Source organism: Garra rufa, chromosome 13 (assembly GCF_049309525.1).
Source record: "Garra rufa chromosome 13, GarRuf1.0, whole genome shotgun sequence".
In the NCBI taxonomy this organism is placed as follows: domain Eukaryota; kingdom Metazoa; phylum Chordata; class Actinopteri; order Cypriniformes; family Cyprinidae; genus Garra; species Garra rufa.
In genome coordinates this window covers 43715125-43735802 of record NC_133373.1, presented here as the reverse complement: position 1 = coordinate 43735802, position 20678 = coordinate 43715125, and the positions used below count along the sequence as shown (strand labels likewise).

The 20678-nt window shown below is 32.0% G+C and overlaps 1 protein-coding gene across 2 annotated transcripts; it reads left to right on the top strand.

The window, feature by feature from the left end:
* Nucleotides 1–272: 272 nt before the first annotated feature.
* Nucleotides 273–16174, top strand: LOC141348807 (G patch domain-containing protein 2-like). Of its 2 annotated transcripts, none has more exons than XM_073853096.1 (10): nt 273–404; nt 2779–3495; nt 6273–6337; nt 6424–6597; nt 8018–8064; nt 8194–8249; nt 8505–8538; nt 8657–8721; nt 11234–11322; nt 13549–16174. In XM_073853096.1, exons 1-10 carry the CDS (start codon nt 355–357, stop codon nt 13716–13718), a joined length of 1467 nt encoding a protein of 488 aa, XP_073709197.1. In that variant the 5' UTR covers nt 273–354; the 3' UTR covers nt 13719–16174. The 2 variants fall into 2 exon arrangements, with proteins under 2 accessions (XP_073709197.1, XP_073709196.1); XM_073853095.1 differs by having other exon boundaries at nt 2779–3498.
* The last annotated feature ends 4504 nt before the right edge of the window (nt 16175–20678 follow it).

Here is a 20678-nt window from a genome sequence, read left to right as displayed (position 1 = left end):
AAAATATGTAATGAATTAATGAAGAACTAACGTTACTTGTAAGCAATTTTCTTTTTCATGTCGATTTCTTTATTTTATTCTATTTTATTTTTATATGGTGCATGTGTTAAAGTTTTTGTTCAGATTCTGAAATCTGAATGTCTTTTAAAACGTACAACAGATTCTTTATTTTATTCTAATTTATTTTATCGGCTTTCATTTTGAAAGCGTCCGCGCTTTTCGTCGCCGGATGCGTGACTTTTATGTCTTGTAGTCCGTTTCCGGCGCGGTGGTGTTGTTGTTGTTGAGGCGCTATGGTATGTCAGCGCGGCCTCGATCTTTTCCCGTGAGTTTTTGTCGCGTTCTGCGGGTTTCATGTTCCGCGCCACCGAGATCAAGAGCTTCGGTAAAGCGGGAACCGGCTGGTATGTGTCTCATGTGTTTTGCCGTCGGTTTGTTCAAAGCCGATCATGATGTGATTGATTTGTGTATCTCTGACCCGATCACACTCACAGTATACTAACGTTACCATTGTATTACCATGTAGTTTTTCGATAAGATACTATTGTATTGTTTTAAGTTAAATAAGTAGTACACGATTAGGGTAATAATTAATTACCAGAACTACCGTGGTATTATCGCTTGGTATCGTCTCTGAATCTTTGTATCAGTGCTTTTATTTACTCTGGTAACGTTAGTACTGTGGTGTTTTATTCAAAGACTGAGCTTGAAACCATCGTTGAATCGATTGATCATCCAGATTAATAATAAATCCAGCCCTTATAGAAAAGTTTAATCGTATTGTTATCGGTTTTATGTATGGGCTGCAATTGAGAAGGTCGAGCCATGGTAATACCATCTGATATCATAACCATCTGTAGGACCTTAAATCCTGAGAATGGCATTTATATTGCAATATTTAATAAATCCTTGTCATGTAAAACCGGCAAACAACAGAGAAAATGGTGATTTCCAGACATTTAATTTTACAATTTTTTTTATTTTATTAATTTAAAAATAATAAATGACAGAAAACCAATTTAAAAATAATTAAATAAATATTGCAAAAATCGTGTTTTTTGTTTTGTTTTGTTTTTTGGCAAATATACATGTTTTTGCTGCTTCATTGACTAGAAAGTACCCTGTTAATACAACCTCTATTAAATTATATTTAATAATTTTTAAACTCTCATTATAAACATTAATTGGTATTTGAAGTTTCAATTGTTCTGATCCAAATGTAATAAAATAAATTAATAAATAATAGAAAAATTATCTAAAACAGTCAAATAAACAATAGAGAAGTCATGAAAATTAATAAATCATTATATGACAATTATGTGACATGGCAATTCATTAAAAAAAGAGTCATGGCTTTTTTTAAGCAAATGTGCATTTCAGCTGTTTTGCTTTAAAAATATTTTATTGACCAGCAATTTTCCTGTTAGTACATTTATATTATATTTTAAAATAATGACCTGATGTTGGTCCCAAAGGTTAATAAAATAAATTAATAAATAATAGAAAGATTCTGAGAATCAAAATGAGTAAGATTAAGAATAGAGAAGTCAGAGAATTTAATAAACCATTATGTGGCAATTAATAATATATGTATTTATTTATTTTTATGTACATGACTAGGAATCGCTCTGATAGTACAACCTCTATTACATTATTATTTAAAAATTCAACTCCAGTCATTATGAACAAATAGATTTTTTTTAGAGTCTCATTTCTTTTCTTTCTTTTTTTTAATGTGGACAATGAATAAACTTGTACATGCCCTGGTGACATTAATAATGTATTATTTACCAGAAAGTGTTAATGCATATATAAAATATAACAGAAAAATTATAAATTACTAATACAAAAAATAATAGAAAATTCATTTAAAGAACTAGAAAAATCGTTTAAAAAAAAACTAGAAAAATCTAGGAAAAAATCATAGAAATTAGTAGACCATTACATGACATGACAATTAATTAAAAACGGTATGGAGATGTTTTACTTTTATTTTAATTTTTTGGTGAATGTACACGCATACAGTAAATTGTAGTTACTTAAGGGGAGACACTGCAGGCAAAAACACAGTTTTTTCATCCAACTGTCAAGTTTGAGATTTTGGCCTTTTTGGTTTTTCATAAAGTGTTTTTTTCAGACTAGTGGAAAGATGACATCTAAAAGACACAGTTAAGTGTTTCTTTTATAGCACTTTATCTAATTTAATAGATTTCAATTACAATCCATATTTTTAAAGGCCGTTTTCTCAAAATGAGTTTTTTCTCCTTTATTCCAGTCTATATCCTGAAGGTTTTTACAGAGGGATTTGTTCATATATAATTTGCTTGATTTTTATACAACATTTTATTCTCCAAATGTTTTAAAAATATAGTTTTCTGTCTGTTCTAATTTTATTCTAATTCATGGAGTGACAAAATGAGATACCCCAAATTCCCTCTGTAACAACAGTTGACTCTAATATGTCAAAAAATTTAAACAAGAATTTTGAACCTGACTTCATCCAGTGTTTAGATTTGTGTACTAGAAATGTATGCAAATTAATGCATATTTCAATAAATAATGCTTCATTTGCATATAGACGTAACATTTTAGAAAACTTGCTATACAAAAAATGTTTGCAATTATCAATGTAATCAATCAACTGGGTAAGTAAGATGATAACTATTAGTTCATTTTTTTACCCTATTCACCTGCAGTGTCTCGCCTTGATATATTTTCTCTTTTCATTTGCTCTGTAATTTTCTCTTTTTTCAACTAATTCTAACTCGTTCCGGTCAGGCACTTTCGGCGGACGATGGACGAGCTGGTCCATGACCTGGTGTCGGCTCTGGAGGAGAGTTCAGAACAAGCCCGTGGAGGGTTTGGAGACGGTGGAGACCATGCCCTGGCCGTCGGTTGCCTGTTGAAGCGCCAGGCCCGCAAACGCCGTGGCCGCAAACGTCGATCCGATAACCCTCACCCGCCGTGGGACACCTGCCACCTGAGCGAAGGCTCCGAATCCAGCCTAGAGGAGCAGAAAGACTACCGTTCATCCACGGCAGCAGGGGGCGCTCACACGCGCGACAATAACAGCGACTCGGACGAGCAGCTGGGTGCGAAGCGGCGTACGCCTCTCACCGACTCCAGCAGGGGGAAGAGGCCGCTGTGGCTGGACGACCTGAGCGGAGCGGACGTTTTGGGAACGCGCAGTTTGCGAAGACGTCGGAAAGTCAAGCGCATGGCTGTGGATCCGCCACTAGATGTCGCCAGCATGTTGGCACCGCCGTCCAGAGTGCCAACGGTGGGTGGCAGCAGGGAGCCAGGGTTTAGTCCGGAGGCCAAAGGGAGTGACGTAAACAAAAACAGGGTGAAGAAAAGGAAGTTCGCGGTGCCGAGACTCACACAGGATGCGGCGGATGAAGGTGTGGTGGTGGAGAGCGAAGAGGCGGGACAAGCGGTCAAAGATAAGATGGACTTTGAGGAGCAGAAAGGCTCAGATGAGGAGATGAGTGACAGGTGGTTAGTGTTCTTTTTTCCTGTCTAGACACTCCACTTCCTGTTTTTCTGTTCTTCAGAGAAAGGTCTCGCAAAATGCCAAAAAGGGGGCATTTTTGCTTTTTCTCTGATTTGCAAACACTCCTCTGTTATACAGATTAGGACTGGAAATCTAGTTTTGTAAATCTTTTCAATACCAGAAACATTAGTGTTAAAGGAGTAGTTCACTTTCAGAACAAAAGTGTACAGATAATGTACTCACCCCATTGTCACCCAAGATGTTCATGTCTTTCTTCAGTCGTAAAGAAATTGTTTTTTGAGGATTTCTCTTCTTCTATGGTGCCCCCAGAATTTGAACTTCCAAAATGCTGTTTAAATGCAGCTTCAAAGGGCTCTAAATGATCCCATTTTCTAGGTCTTATCTAGCGAAACGATCAGTTATTTTCTAAAAACATTTACAATTTATATACTTTTTAATCTCTACACAGAGTACACACAGAGCTAGACAAGGCGAGCATTTGAGGTTAAAAAGTATGTAAATTGTAATTTTTTTTTAGAAAATAACCGATCGTCTTGCTAGATAAGACCCTTCTTTCCTCAGGTGTGATTGTTTAGAGCTTTTTGAAGCTGCATTTTGGAAGTTCAAACTCAGGGGCACCATAGAAGTCCATTATATGGAGAGAAATCCTGAAATGTTTTCCTCAAAAAACATAATTTCCTCACAACTGAAGAAAGAAAGACATGAACATCTTGGATGATTTTTGTTCTTAAAGTGAACTACTCCTTTAATATTCTTTATTTAAACACTGAATATAATAATCATAGCAGCACACATCAGCATAACAAATTCATTTTTTTGTGCGCAACCCTAATTCTAATGACCATATTACCATAATGCATTTTTTATTATGCATAAATTATTATTAAAATTATATGTTATAGTCATATTTCTAATGCCTTAAATTAGATTATTACAAATTTAAATAAATAATTTTAATTAGACTACTAAAACAAGTCACTTATTATTTGTATTTTATTATTTATTACAGTGAAATATTAACAGAGTAACTTTTATATTTTTTTGTTATTATACATTTTTATTATTATTGTAACCTATTATTAATTTATAGCCATATTGTTTTTGTAATGGTTTTAAATGTAAATGAAAAATAAAATAATTTCCAAAAAACTACACTAAAATTCTGTTCTGATACTGAATATTAGATGGAGTATTACAGATTCAGTATTATATTAAAATATTAGTTTAATTAAATATAAAAATTAATATAAAATATAATTAAATTATATTAGAATTTAATTATATAATTTAAATTAAAATATAAAATATAGTTATTTATAAAAAATAAATGTTTTTATAAGTAATATATTAAAATTATTTTGTTTTAGTATTTTAATTCAGGGGAATACCATTTAGAAATCTTTATATATATATATATATATATATATATATATATATATATATATATATATATTTATTTATTTATTTATTTATTATTATTATTATTATTATTATTTTTTTGGTGTTTTGGTTAATTATAAACACCAATGAGAAATAATAATAAAAAAACGGTGTTTATTTTAAATATAATATATTCTAGTAAATTAAAACACAATTTTATTACACTTATTTTTTACTGTAATACTTAATATTAGACTAAGTTTTACAGATTCTGTATTATAGTAAAATATTAGTTTAATAAATTATAATTAAATTATATTATTATATTATATAATTAAATATAATTTAAATTTAAGTAATAATAAAAGTTTTTATTTTTAATTATTTTAACTCAGTATTTTAATTTATTGGAATCACTATTGAGAAATCTATATATGTGACCCTGGACCACAAAACCAGTCTTAAGTCGCTGGGGTATATTTGTAGCAATAGCCAAAAATACATTGTATGGGTCAAAATTATTGATTTTTCTTTTATGTCAAAAATCATTAGGAAATTAAGTAAAGATCATGTTCCATGAAGATTTTTTGTAAAATTCCTACTGTAAACATATCAAAATGTAATTTTTGATTAGTAATATGCATTGCTAAGAACTTAATTTGGACAAATTAATAAATTAATTTAAATTGGATAAATTAATTTAAAGGTGATTTTCTCAGTATTTAGATTTTTTTGCACCCTTAGATTTCAGATTTTCAAATAGATGTATCTCGACCAAATATTGTCCTATCATAACAAACCATACATCAATAGAAAGCTTATTTATTGAGCTTTCATATGATATATATATCTCAGTTTTGTAAAATTTAACCTTATGACTGGTTTTGTGGTCCAGGGTCACATATATACATTTTAATTATTTTATTTTGCTTAATTAGAAACACCTATGAGAAATAATAATAATAATAAAATAAAAATCTGTATTTGCAATACAATGATATTAGATTCAATATTAGATTCCGTATTATAGTAAAGCATTAGTTTATTAAAATATAGTTTTATATATAATTCGATATTAAAATATAATTTAAATTAAAATATAAATTATTTTATTTTGGTGTTTTAATTAATTGGAAACACCAATGAGGAATAATAATAATAAACAGTATTTTTTTTTTTTTTAAATAAGTATTTAGATGCAATGCAATGATGAAAATTAGAGGGGGAATGTGCTTAAGAACAGCACAAATGTGGCTAAGAAAATAGTCACAATGCTAGCAGTTTTTCTTTTTTTTTTTTGCTTTTGTGACCTTGGACATGAAATTCATCCATTTATTTTCCACAAATGGCTTAAAACGTGTAATGTGTATGATTACAGTGAGACGAGCAGCGTGAGTAACAGCAGTGATGGGGGACTCTACACCAATGATGAGGGAAGGCAAGGTGTGTGTATTCATATGTTTTCTGAACACTACATATCACATATAGAATGAATAGCCTGTGTTTGAGTGTTGCGTGTGGTGTTTCAGGTGACGATGAGCAGAGCGATTGGTTCTACGAGGGCGAGCCGGGAGGGGCTTGTGGAATCGCGGGTGTGGTTCCGTGGTGGGAGAGAGACTCTAACGAACTGGACCTCAATGACCCCGTGTTCAACAGCATCCTGACCGGAGCGTTCCCGATAATGTCACAAGGAGCTCAAAGAGGTGAGTGTTCAGTCAGACATACAACCTTCAGCTCTGGAGTTGTAGTTTACATGTTTGTCCACCAGAGGACAGTGCTGTACAAACCATTAGAGACTTCAGGTTCATTTTTCACTATAGAGAAACAACAAGAAGAATATGCAGTAAATGTTAAAACTGTTTGCACTACTAATCAGTGTGTTCATAAATAAGATAATACATTCAAATAATATAGTAAGACACACCAATTTGCAATATCAAGCAGCAAAGCGAGCTGTTTTGTACAGCAAAAAATAGCTGGACGCGGATGAGACCGGAAGCCAGACCCAGAAAATGTACAAATGGCTGCGCCGCTCTTACGGGAAGAAAAAAGGAGGATAAAGGCCTTCATTAATCTTTATCGTACTATCTGAAAGTAAAAATTAAGTTTGATGGTTGAATGTTTTAAAATGAGGAAATTAGAACAGCCATAAATATTAGTATTGTAATTTTACAGTTGTAATGTATCAGTTTTTATTGTTCATCTTTAAAGCTCTAAAAAAAAAAAAAAAAAAAAAAATTCTCATTTTGTTTTGAGAAATCTTGAGAGAATCTTTAATATTATAAATAATAAATATATACTTAAACATTATGAAATGTTTATTTTATACTCTTTTTTTTATTTAACAGTGAAATTGCAGTAGTAATATTTCTTGTTTTAATTTAATAGTTTATTTTTTACTCTTCTGCTACTACTTATAATTGTGATTATTATTATTATTATTATCATTAATTAAAAATATAAAAGTTATGAAATTGTGTTACTCGTTTTTTTATTTCAGTGACATATCACAGTAGTAAATGTATTTTGTTTTAATAAAGTAATTAAAACAATAATAATAATAATAATAGAAGTAATAGTAATAACAATAAAAAAAAATAAGTTACATAATTTTTTCATTAATACTTAATTTAGAATTTTATAGTGAAATATTACAATAGTAATATTTCTTAATTTAGTTTTGTTAGGTAACACTTATATTTTTATTTAATTTAAAATAACAATAATTATTATAAATTTTAATTATAGTAATAGATTCTTTTTGTATTTTATTTTACAATGAAATATTACAATTGTACAAGTTATGAAATTTTATTGTAATGTTCAATTTTTTATTTCAGTGAAATATCACAATAATAAATGTCTTATTTTGTTTTTATTAACTAACTAATAATAATAATATGGAAGTTACAGGATTTCTTTTGTACTTAATTTTTCATTTAACAGTGAAATATTTCAACAGGACTATTTCACTTATATTTAGTAACACATATATTTGTATTTCATTTAGTAATTATTGCATTTAATTGTGAAAAATGTTATAAATGTTTCTTTAATGCATATTCGTATTTCACAGGGATATCCTGAGTGTTAATATTTGTTAACAAAATGCTGTTTTTTCAGGTTTTCAAGCGCGGCTCGCACGGCAGGCCTGTCTTCAGCAGTCGCAGGTATGTGCACTTGTCTAAAATATGAACTCATTGTTTAATATTAATCATACAAATTATATTGAATGATATGTTATAATATTTTAATATATATGTATGTGTGATTTTTTTTTTTATTCTCTTGCCCAATAGGGATCCTCTCAAGGAATTTCTGATAGATTACCAAGGTTATCCCAGGATCCTCATGAGTAAGTCCTGATTGGCTCAAAGATGTTTGACAGTGCAAAATAGTGATTAGTTTTAGTGATTTTATGAATAGTATGATTTTTTTGATGCATCCGTAACATGTTTTATTAATAAATGAAAAAGCATTCAAATATATAAAGGATTTCATGGGGAATACACTTTTATAATACAGATTTATAATATTTTTGTAATGTATATCCTCTTTCCATAACTTAATATCAGGCTCGTTTTAAGAGTTTGTTTTTCCTCCTCTGCAGCCCATGGTTCAGCTCTGGGGCCAGAAGAGAGCAAGTAAGATGTGCTTACCTAAATCTATGCTTTATTTACTGTATGTACAATTTCAGGCCTGTATGCATGTAATAAATCATCATTTATGAATCTAATGTCTAACATGTTTGCGTATGTGCAGTTGCTTTGGGATTCTCGCAGCGACAGAAGCCACAGGAAAAGCTGCTCTTTAAAGACTGCCAGCAGGTAATAATACATATAATATATAATAATCAGGGTTTGAAATGAACACCCACCAACCTGCCAAATGCTGGTAAAAATCAGCTGTGGCAATGTGGTGGATTACATTTCGTAAGTTTATATTCAATCGCTCATTCATTTATTGGGGAAGTTCATGCAAACCAAATCTGTGCATCATAACATTATTGAGTATATTGGAAAAACTAAAAAACTTTTTTTTTTCACATTTTGTTATGTTGCTGCCTTCTGTTAAACTACTTTAAATTATTTTTTTCCCACATCAATCTACACTCCCTAATCCATAATGGCAAAGCAAAAAATAGGTTTCTAACATTTGTGCAAATTTATTAAAAATAAAAAAATGAAAAGATCTTGTTGCATAAGTATTCATACCCTTTTCTGGGACACTCGAAATTTAGCTCAGGAGCATTCATATTGCTTCTAGATGTTACTACACTTCGAGTGGAGTTAAACTGTGGCAAATTCATTTGAATGAGTATGATTTAGAAAGGCACACACCTCTCAGAAAATGTTTAACAGCTGAAAATGCATATCAGAGCAAAAACCAAGTCCTGAGGTCAAGATAGCTGCCTGTAGAGCTCAGAGACAGACTTGCGTTAAGGCAATGATCTAGGGAAGAGTTCAGAAAAAAATCTGCTGCATTGAAGGTTCACAGAAGCATTATCCATAATGGAAGACGATTGGAACAACTAGGACTCTAGAAAATGTCTGCCAGCCCCCATCCAAGCTGACAGAGCTTGAGAGGTGAAAAGGTGAGGCAAAGAATGGCAGATAATTGCCAAATGCAGATGTGCAAAGCTTGTCACATCAGACCCAAAAAGACTTGAGGCTGTAAAGGTGCTTCAACTATGTACTGAGTTAAGGGTATGAATACTTATTCAGTGTACTTATTTCAGTGTTTTATTTTTAATAAATTTGTAAAATTTACACTCCATACACCATAATAATGACAAAGCAAAAACCAGATTTGCAAATTTTACAAATTTATTAAAAATAAAACACTGAAATAAGTACATTGCATAAGTATTCATACCCTTAACTCAGTACATAGTTGGAGTAGGGAGTGTAGATTGATGTGGGGAAAAAAGTAATTTAAAGTAGTTTAACATAAGGCAGCAACATAACAAAATGTGAAAAAAATGAAGGGGTATGAATAATTTCGCAAGGCACTGTAAGTCTGGTTAGACTAATTTAGAGTGGGCGCATTTAAAGTGCATTCTTTCATTGCATGATTCAGTCTATTAATATGCATTAAGAATGTTCACATAATTCAAGATATGGGGACAGAAAATGTATATATTCATATAATTTCATTTAGTTAGTCAATATCTCACAAAGCGTGCCGTTTCTTCTTTAAAAAACAGCTTTAATATCAAATATGATATTGATTTGAACAGTTTTAGACACCGTATTGGCTGTGTTTACCTAAATAAATAAATAAATAAATAAAAATAAATCATTCCAAACACAGCCACAGTGCTGTTTTGCAACTCAGAGCAACATGACAGTGTTTTCTGTCCTGAATGAATTAACCGTTTAAATGATTCGGTTCAATCACAATGACTCGCAGTGACTTACTGCCTCCTATAGGCGGCTTTAATTTCACATTTAAATTATCTTTGCATTTTTAAAATAATTTCAAATATCAGTATTCATGGTTTTATGTTTAAAATGTCAAAACATTATTTAAAGCATTCCATGCCCCTTTAAGCTGCATAAACATGTAAATACATCTAATAATGGCACTTCATATGCAACTGTTCTGCAAAGATGAATTAATTTGATACTGATTTAATTTGTTTAGTAACAGCCTAAATGTATTATTATTATTATAACTGACTGATTAAATGTAAAAATTTTACTCAAAAGATGATGAACGGGGAAAAAATTGGCTTTATATAAAATAAAATGCCCATAAAAGGTAAAAATCAGTTTAAACTTATTGGGAAAGTTTCTAATTTCTATCACTGCTGTGAACTGACCACACGGAATATAAAGAATATTAAAATCTTTAGGAGTCAGCTGTCAACGGTGGATATCAGCACAATAACACTCTTAGCAAAATATTGTGTAATTATTTTTAGTGATAAAATCCCAGAAAATATTAAGATATTATTTTTTGTCAATATCGCACACCCCTAGTACTGACAAAATGATTTGCAACGGTCGCTTTGTCACGTCAGACAGCCTCAATCTGTTGGTTTATTTCTGTTTTGTTTTTTTTGTTTTTTTGGCTAGTAGAAGTTATGGATGGCTGGTAACTAAAAAAATTACTATCCAAATTGGCTGGTGAGTGAAAAAGTTAATGAAAAATTTCAATCCCTGATAATAATGTAATAATATATAGTAAAGGTAATACTCAAGTCCAGTTACATGCAATTTTGTCTGCATTGGCTAGACATGTTGAGCTCAAAATGGCATTTTGCTGTAGTCTGTATTTATTTTAGCATATTTACCTAAGTAGTAACTATCCTAAACTTTCCTTTTCTCTCTGTAGACAAACTAGTGGTCATCTTGGCTCTTTGTGTACTGGAGATATAAAGAGACGACGGAAAGCTGCACCTGTGGGAGCCCAGTCATCCTCAGGTAACACACAAACACACCCACACACGCATTTACCATCACAGCTGTTGGATGATCTGAAGTGTTTCTTTAAAGAGACGTCAGACCCACATTCTTTATAGTAAATCTAAACGATGCTGTCTTCTTTAACACAAACGCTGCATGGAAACACGTGAGCCCAGCTAATTCTCTGCATCATCAGGAAACAGTAAACTCAGTGGCAGTTATGTGAAGGGATTGCCAGCTGAGCGGGCAGATCAGAGCTGATCTCATTTCCTCATTAAAGAACATCATTTCCTGCCGTGATCTGTGACGCAGAGCACACACCCATGAACTCTAGGGGTCAGGAGGTCACCGAGCTGAGATTACCAAATTCTTAGAAACTCGTTAGAGTTTATGAGCAGCAGGAACTGTGACATGTAACATCAGGAAATTAGTCTCCACTGAAGTTAGGAGATTTTCAATGCAACCATGTAAGAAATAAATAAATTATAAAGAATCAGCAAGAAACTAACCCCGTTTCCGCCACTGAATTAAAAAAAAAGTTTACATCTCGCAATTCTGACTTTATCTCAGAAATGTGAGAGATCAACTCAAGGGTTTGAGAAATTAAATCAGAATTGTGTGATATAAACTTACAATCGCAAGTTATAAAGTCAGAATCGGAAATTATAAACTCTTAAATCTATTTTTTTTCTGAATTGTGTGATATAAACTTAGTCAAAATTCGGACTTTTTTCAGCAGAATTGTGAATTAAGTCAGAATTGTGAGATATAAACTTGCAATTCTGAAAACATATAAGTCTTTTATACTCCCATAAAATCTGAATTGCATGAAAAAAGTCAGTTGCGAGATTTTTTTATCTCACAATTCTGACTTTATTTCTCACAATTATCAGTTTATATCATATTTATATCACAATTCTGAGAAAAAAAAAGCAAGAAATAGTAAAATTGTGGGATAAAAACGTGCAATTTGACTTTTTTTTTCTCAGCATTGGGATATAAACGTGATATAAACTCGAGATTATAAACGCTTGCGAGAAAAAAGTCAGAACTGAGTTTTAATCTTGCAATTTTTCACTATTTTTCACAATTATGAGTTTTTATCACAAGATTCTGAGAGAAAAGTCAAATTTGTGAGTTTTTTACACAATTCTTACTCAATCAGAATTGCGTAAAAAAAAAAAGAATTGTGAGATCTAAACTCGTATTTGCGAGAGTCAGAATTGACTGTTTCTCGCAGTTGAGTTTTAATCATATCACAATTCTGAGGAAAAAAAAGTCAGAATTGTGTGAAAAAAGTCAGAATTGCAAGATATAAACCCGCATTTGTGAGAAAGAAGTTAGAATTATCGCAATTCTGACTTAATTCTTTTGCAATTATGTGTGTATATTATTGAATTGAATATGAATTTTGAGTTTATTAAACAATGCTTACTTTAAACGTTGCAATTGCAAGTTAATATTACAATTTTGAGAAAATTAAAATCATTCCAGTGCATTCAATTTATGTTTGTTCTTATCATCTCATATATATTATCTAATGTTAATTTAAACATTGACATTAACCAAGATTAATAAATGCTGTATTGTTCATTATTAGTGCAGTTTAATTATTGCAATAACTAAAAATTCTAATATTTTATAGTATATAGTTCCACATTTCCTTTTCCCCTTGTTTGGGTGAATTGTGACCCTGGACCACAAAACCAGTCATAAGGACCATTTTTTTAAATTAAGATTTATCATCTGAAAGTTGATAAATAAGCTTTCCATTGATGTATGGTTTGTTAGAATAGGACAATATTTGTCTGAGATACAACAGTTTGAAAATCTGGAATCTGAGGGTGCAAAAAAATCTAAATACTGAGAAAATCACCTTTTAAGTTGTCCAAATGAAGTTCTTAGCAATGCATATTACTAATCAAAAATTAAGTTCTGATATATTTAAGGTGGGAAATTTACAAAATGTATTCATGAAACATGATCTTTACTTTATATCCTAATGACTTTTGGTTTAAAAGAAAAATTGATAATTTTGCTGCTTAAGACTGATTTTGTGGTCCAGGGTCACAATTGTGTGTTTTGCGTGTGAGTTTTGTAGGTTTTTAAACGCTTTTATGCAGACCTAAGTTCATCTAAAGATCTCACTTAAGGACTCTTTCAACCCATTAAGTGCATTACAAGAATTAATGAGCTTTACTGTTTAATGCAGATTATCCTTTTCTCTCCGTCCGTTTCTCTCAGGTGTGGTGGGTGAAGGCGCTGCTCCTCTTCCGGACTCAAACGTGGGGAACCGTATGTTGCAGAGTATGGGCTGGACCCCTGGGTCAGGCCTGGGCCCCGACGGCAGAGGCATCACGGAGCCCATTCGTGCGTCTCAGAGGCCAAAGGGAGCCGGACTGGGCTTCAACTGAGCTCAAGCCGAGAACAGAGAGAGCAACTCACGCAGAGACGGCACCCGGGCCCGCGGGCCGCCTTTCTCTCCGTTAACCTCACCGTTAACTGCAGCCAGCCAGCAGAGGGCAGCACTGAGGTGATAGTGATGTAGGAAAAGATGATGGGGAGAATGAAAGGAAATAGGACACCTGCACTGGCCCAGACAAGGACTGACAGTAGAGCTGCCTCACTGCCGCCACACACACATTTCAACACAACCGTTAAAGCAAACGATTTCAATTAACTCCAGAAAAAACATTAGTCACCAAAAAATTCACCAATTTGTAATGAGAATTTTTCTGACAGTATAGGATGCATTTCATGAGAAAATATTTAACAGCAAAAATCATAGGAAAAACAAATAAGAAATTATACTTTGCATAACGAAAATTAAGCCTGTTTATAGAACCATTAAGATTTTCCTTTGTGATATATTTTCAAGTTTCCTTCAACATTCTTGTTACTTTAATGCAAACAAATGTTCAAAAAAAAATATTCTTTAATTTTTCAAAATTAAAAAAAAAATAAATGTGCTTAGTTGTCATCAAAATTAACAACGGTGCTAAAAACAGACTTTGTTTTCTTTATGCAAAATATGATTTAATAACTATTAAAATTTGATTATTTTGATGTTGATTTTTTACTCCTGCAGAAGTATTTTAATGAGCCTGTGGGTCGTTATTAGTGATATTAATTACAAACCAACAGCGCTCAGCAAATACTAGCGGAAAATTGTCAAAATCTATGATTAGTTAAGTTTTTATTCTTTTTCAAAAATAATTTTTAAATACGCTACCAGTTTTGAACAGTAAGATTTTTAATGTGTTTTTTAAAGAAGTCTTTTCTGCTCACCAAGCCTGCATTTAGTTGTTCTAAAGTACAGAAAAAACAGTAAAATTGTGAAATAATTTTACTATTTAAAATAAATGTTTTCTATTTGAATATATTTTAAAATGTAACTTATTTCTGTGATTTTAAAGCTGAATTTTTAGCATCATTACTCCAGTCTTCAGTGTCACATGATCCTTCAGAAATCATTCTAATATGCTGATTTGCTGTTCAAGAAACATTTATTATTATTATTATTATTATTAACATTTAAAATAGTTGAGTACATTTTTTCAGGATTCTTTGATGAGTAGAAATATCCTTTTTTTATTATTATAGAAATTGATCCTTTTTATTTAGTAGGGATGCTTTAAATTGGTCAAAAGTGATGATAGAGACATTTATAATATTACAAAAGATTTTTATTTCAGATAAATGCTGTTCTTCTGAACTTTTTATTCATCAAAGAAACTTGAACAAATTCTACTCGGCTGTGTTCAACATAGTAATAATAATAAATGTTTTTTGAGCAGCATATCAGAATATTAGAATGATTTCTGAAGGATCATGTGACACTGAAGACTGGAGTAATGATGCTAAAAATTAAGCTTTGAAATCACAAATAAATTACATTTTCAAATATATTCAATTAGAAAACAGTTATTTTAAATAGTAAAATATTTCAGAATTGTACAGCTTTTGCTGTACTTTGAATCAAATAAATGCAGGCTTGGTGACCCGAAGAGACTTTAATGTAAAAATCTTTCTGTTCAAAAACTTTTGACTGCTAGTGTATTTCCACCTCTTAAAAACCAATGTGTTTTAGCAGATTATATTGGTCCAAATTGTCTGTCATCTGTATTCATTTGATATTTGTATATCTGATGGCGCTGATATTATCATTTGTTTTTTAGTCTGTGTTTTTTCTTTTTTAGCAAGTGAATTTTTCATTTAACTTAAGATGTTTTTTTTTTAAGTTTTCGGATCCTGTTTTTTGACGTTTGTGCAAATATCATGCACTAATAATGAATGTCAATACCTCAGCTCATGAAAACCGCATGTATGAAATGCTGAAGAGATGCAGACTGAAGCAAGCGTTCGTTTTAATGATGATATATGAGGGTTTGGGGTCCATTCTGTTTATTTCCAGTGCGTACGATTCGGAATTCAGCGAAAGGCATCTGTTTCTCAGCAGAGTTTGAGTAATGAATAGGATTAATTGACTGAATTGGCTTAGTTGAGATGGAATTAACTGTTCGAGGAGGCGACACACTTAATACTGACGACCGTCATTTCTAGTTGTCACGAGATGAAGATTATGCCATTGTTGGGTAAACACTTCAATGCTTTTTACGAACAATCCCAGATGATTGGAGGTGCTGTTATCTGAGACAGGAAATGTGACATCACTTCCTCTCTGATGTTTGAGCAGAGTTGTACTTCCCTGAATGATGATAAGTGTTTTTATTTGTTTTTGGGAACACATATTTTTATCCATGTTTGCACTCATTGAACGGTTGTTGACGTGACCGAGGAGCATGTCAGGTTTGTCTCTTCGTGTGATCTGTACCCCATGCCAAACTCACAAACATGCCACCTTTGTTTACCTTGGTCTTTTTGTCGTTTTTGCCATCATTAGGAACAGGGGTGATATGGTCTCTGTGTGTGTTCTGAAGTCAGTGACGTATTGTTCATATGCTGTAGATCAGTATTAAAGGGGTCTTTGCTCAAGGTTGAATCTTTGAATCTTTCCCATGGTCCTCTATCAGATTAAACTTCACAGCAGGGTTATTATTCTCGAGGGTTTGCACTTACGTCACGGTTTGGTCAGTTACCCGGATGCACTGCCATACCGGAGATACTCAGATGTAAACAACTGCATAGATTGCACGGTTAATGCACTACTGAATATGTTGTTCAGCTAATTTATGCTGTCTAAACCACGGGAAAAAATGTGTGAAAGCTGCTAAATCATACAGAGAAGGACTTAAGCAGGAAAGAGCACAAAATTTTGACATACTGAAGTTAATAGGTGGTAGAGATACATACAAGCAGTATTAATCAAGATATTAGCCTAATATTTCACCTACCTGACTGGAAATGATAAGAACAAACATGAATGTTGTTAAGATTCTTGCCCTGGAAATCCTGGTTTAGTTTGGCCAACCACAAACGCCTATGTTCCTCAGACAGTTTTTCACTCTTCTCCTTGAATTCTGTCGTAGTCTGTAGTACTCCAGATGCGTTTCCCGATCTGACCAATTAGTACAGCCCAAAACATGACAATAATTGACCATTTTCAGCCGCAATAATCAGAAAAATATGCGAGATTTGTTCGGTTCAGTGGCATTGTTTACGTTCAGTGCCGCCAATATGGCTGAGTGATGATGCATCGTGAAAACTCTGTATTTGACTAAAGCTAAAACCATTAAAAAATAATAAATACATTTAAATTTAAATTCAAGAAAAAAAACAGAATTTAGCTAGTTGCCAAGAAAGCTTTTGTCATTTTCATTTTAGTTTAACTTGATGCACTAAAATAACTAAAACTGAAATAAAATGTATAAAAAATATATGGATGCATTTAACAAATAAACAACAATAATAACACAACATAAATTACTAAAACTAAAGTTAAAATGAGAGCAGAAAATGTAAATATTGTGATATAAATACACTACCAGTCAAAAGTTTTTGAACAGTTAGATTTTTTTTTTTAAAGAAGTTTCTTCTGCTCACCAAGCCTGCATTTATTTGATCCAAAGTACAGCAAAAACTGTACAATTTTTAAATATTTTTACTATTTAAAATAACAATTTTCTGTTTGAATATATTTTAAAATATAATTGATTCATGTGATAGAATCTAAATTTTCAGCAGTCTTTAGTGTCACATGATCCTTCAGAAATCATTTTAATATGCTGTTTTGCTGTTCAAGAAACATTTTTATTATTATTATTATTATCAATATTTAAAACAGAGAGTTTTTTTTTTTTCAGGTAAATGTAAAGCAGTTTTTTTAAATGGCACAAATACTTTATCAAGTACAGTTTATAACTTTAAATTTTTGAATAAAAACTATATTGCCTTATTGTCTATACTGCTTCACCGCCAAAAAACACAGAGTAAAAAAGGTTCTTGAAATTTTACATTTATTTAAAATATGTGACCCTGGACCACAAAACCTGTCATAAGGGTAATTTTTTTTTTAAAATTTAGAATTATACATCATCTAAAAGCTGAATAAATACGCTTTCCATTGATGTATGGTTTGTTAGGTTAGGACAATATTTGGCCGAGGAACAACTATTTGAAAATCGGGAATCTGAGGGTGCAAAAAATAAAAAAATTCAGAAAAGCACCTTTAAAGTTGGTCAAAGTTCTTAGTAATGCATATTATTAATCAGAAAGTAAGTTTTTATATATTTACAGTGGGAAATTTACAAAATATCTTCATGGAACATTATCTTTACTTAATATCCTAATGATTTTTGGCATAACGTTTTTTTTTTTTTTTTTTTTTTTTTTTTTTTTTATTATAATTTTGACCCATGCAATGATTTTTTGGCTATTGCAATTGCTACAAATAAACCAGTGTGACTTAAGACTGGTTTTGTGATCCAGGGTCACATATTAAATCTGTTTCATTTTTTAAATAATTTTAAAAAATCTTTCAAAAGTGGTTTTGGTTCCCTCCAAAAATCCAGTCATTTTAAAAAAGAGCAGTTTGGACATTCTGTCAAGCATCTCCTTTGTTATTCCAATGCAAGAAAGTCTGTCCTATGGGTTTACAAGACCACAAGGGTGAGTAGATGAACAACTATATTAAGAGAAAACTCAATTATCACGTTGATTGTCTTCTGGGATGTGTTTTACGGTAATTATTTCATATTCTGTGTGTGTTTGTTGCGATGACTTATCAGTAGACAGATCAATACTCAATACTCCCATCATTACAGCTGATCTCCAGAGTAATTATAACACTGCAATCTAGCAGAAAATTATACCAACAGACTCAATGGCTTTCTGTTCTGCTTAGCAGCTGATATGTTGAAGATTTATTCAAAGTGTCCAGAGTCAGTGTGAACAACTGAATCCTGATTAGTTCTGAAATAGAATGCAGTTAATGCTATAACTTTAAATAACAAATTAGACTCCAAACGACTAAAATCTTCTTGGGTGTCAAACATTTAAGGAATGTTCCTTTTTTTATTTTTTTATTAGAGGTCAATTAGAACCTTTTTTTTTTACAATGCAAAATATACAATGCAAATCTATTTAAGATACAGTTGAGGTCAAAATATGCAAAATTGTAATTATTTTACCAAATAAGAGGGATTATGCAAAATGCATTTTTTTATAGTACCGACCTGAATAAGATATTTCACATAAAGGATGTTCACATATAGTCCACAAGAGAAAATGTTTGTTCTGAACAGTTAAACTGCCTGCTTTTCTTCAGAAAAATCCTTCAGCTCTCACAAATTCTTTGGTTTCTCAGCTTTTTTGTGTATTTGAACCCTTTCCAACAATGACTGTATGATTCTGAGATCCATCTTTTCACACCGAGGACAACTGAGGGACTCATATGCAACTCTTACAGAAGGTTCAAACGCTCACTGATGCTTCAGAAGGAAAAACAATGCATTAAGAGCCGGGGGGTGAAAACTTTTGAACAGAATTAAGATCTGTATATTTTTTTCTAATCTTGCTGAAATATCTTTTTTTTATTTAGTACTGCCCTTCAGAAGCTACAGAAGATACTTACATGTTTCCCAGAAGACAAAATAAGTTCAATTTACCCTGATCTTCACATTCCAAAAGTTTTCACCCCCGGCTCTTAATGCATTGTGTTTCCTTCTGAAGCATCAGTGAGTGTTTGAGCCTTCTGTAATAGTTGCATATGAGTCCCTCAGTTGTCCTCAGTGTGAAAAAATGCATCTCAAAATCATACAGTGGTTGTTGGAAAGGGTTCAAATACACAAAATGCTGAGAAAGAATCAAACAATCTGTGGGACCTAAAGGATTTTTCTGAAGAATAGCAGACAGTTTAACTTTTCAGGACAAACAAGGAACTCATGAACAACAGTCACTAAAAATTCATTCAACGACACAGTATTAAGAATCAAGTGTATGTAAACTTTTGAATGGGGTCATTTTTATAAATTCAACTATTATTTTCTCTTGTGGACTAAATGTCTTTTATGTGAAATATCTTATTCGGGTCACTACTAAATAAAAAAAAACATGCATTTTGTATGATCCCTCTTATTTTGGTAAAATAATTAACATTTTGCAGATTTTGCAAGGTGTAAATTATTAAGATATATTTTTTACAATTAATTAGCTATCAGTTCAACAAACTGTCACAGTTTTGTACACAAATGTGCAAAAGCTCAAGGGAAAAAAATCACCAAAAAGTACTAAAAATGACCTAAAACAGTAAAAGATAGTCCTATAATTAACATTAACTAACATTTCCAGGAAAAAGAAAGTCCTCTCCAGATCAAAGTGACCAGAACTCAACCTGAGGGATAAAAAGCTGTGTCATCATCTGTCTCTGTGTGGCATGCGTGAGACAAACGAGATGAGAATCGTCTCAGTCAGAGGAAATCCAGCATGTAATCCTGCTCAGCTCATCACTTTGAGACCTGAGTTATGTAACGCTCAGCACACAGGTAACGACTGTCACAGATACTCTGACAAATTTATAACGTAAGTTGTGTTTGAGCAGGAAGATGAGAGAATATAAATATGACAGTAAAGTACAGTATGTTCACCAACCACCTTCAAGCACTTTCTTCAACTCTCTAATGCAGCATTGTAAAATGTTTTAAAAGACACCAGCAGTGAATGCCATGTGAAATCTTTTACCTAATGTTAAAAAGTAAGATCTGTCTTGCAGTGGTCAGACCTGTCTGTCTGATCTAGGTGTACTTGTGATGAGGAGGATGTTTAATGAGCAGCGTTTCCTGCTCTGAAGTCTGTGACAATGATGATGTTGGGAGAGTTGCAGAATCGAGTAAATGTCAGACTTAGACACAGAAAACGTTGAGATCTCCTTTTGTTTTTCAGCTCAGCGTGTGTTTGCTCTCGGCACATGAGTGGAC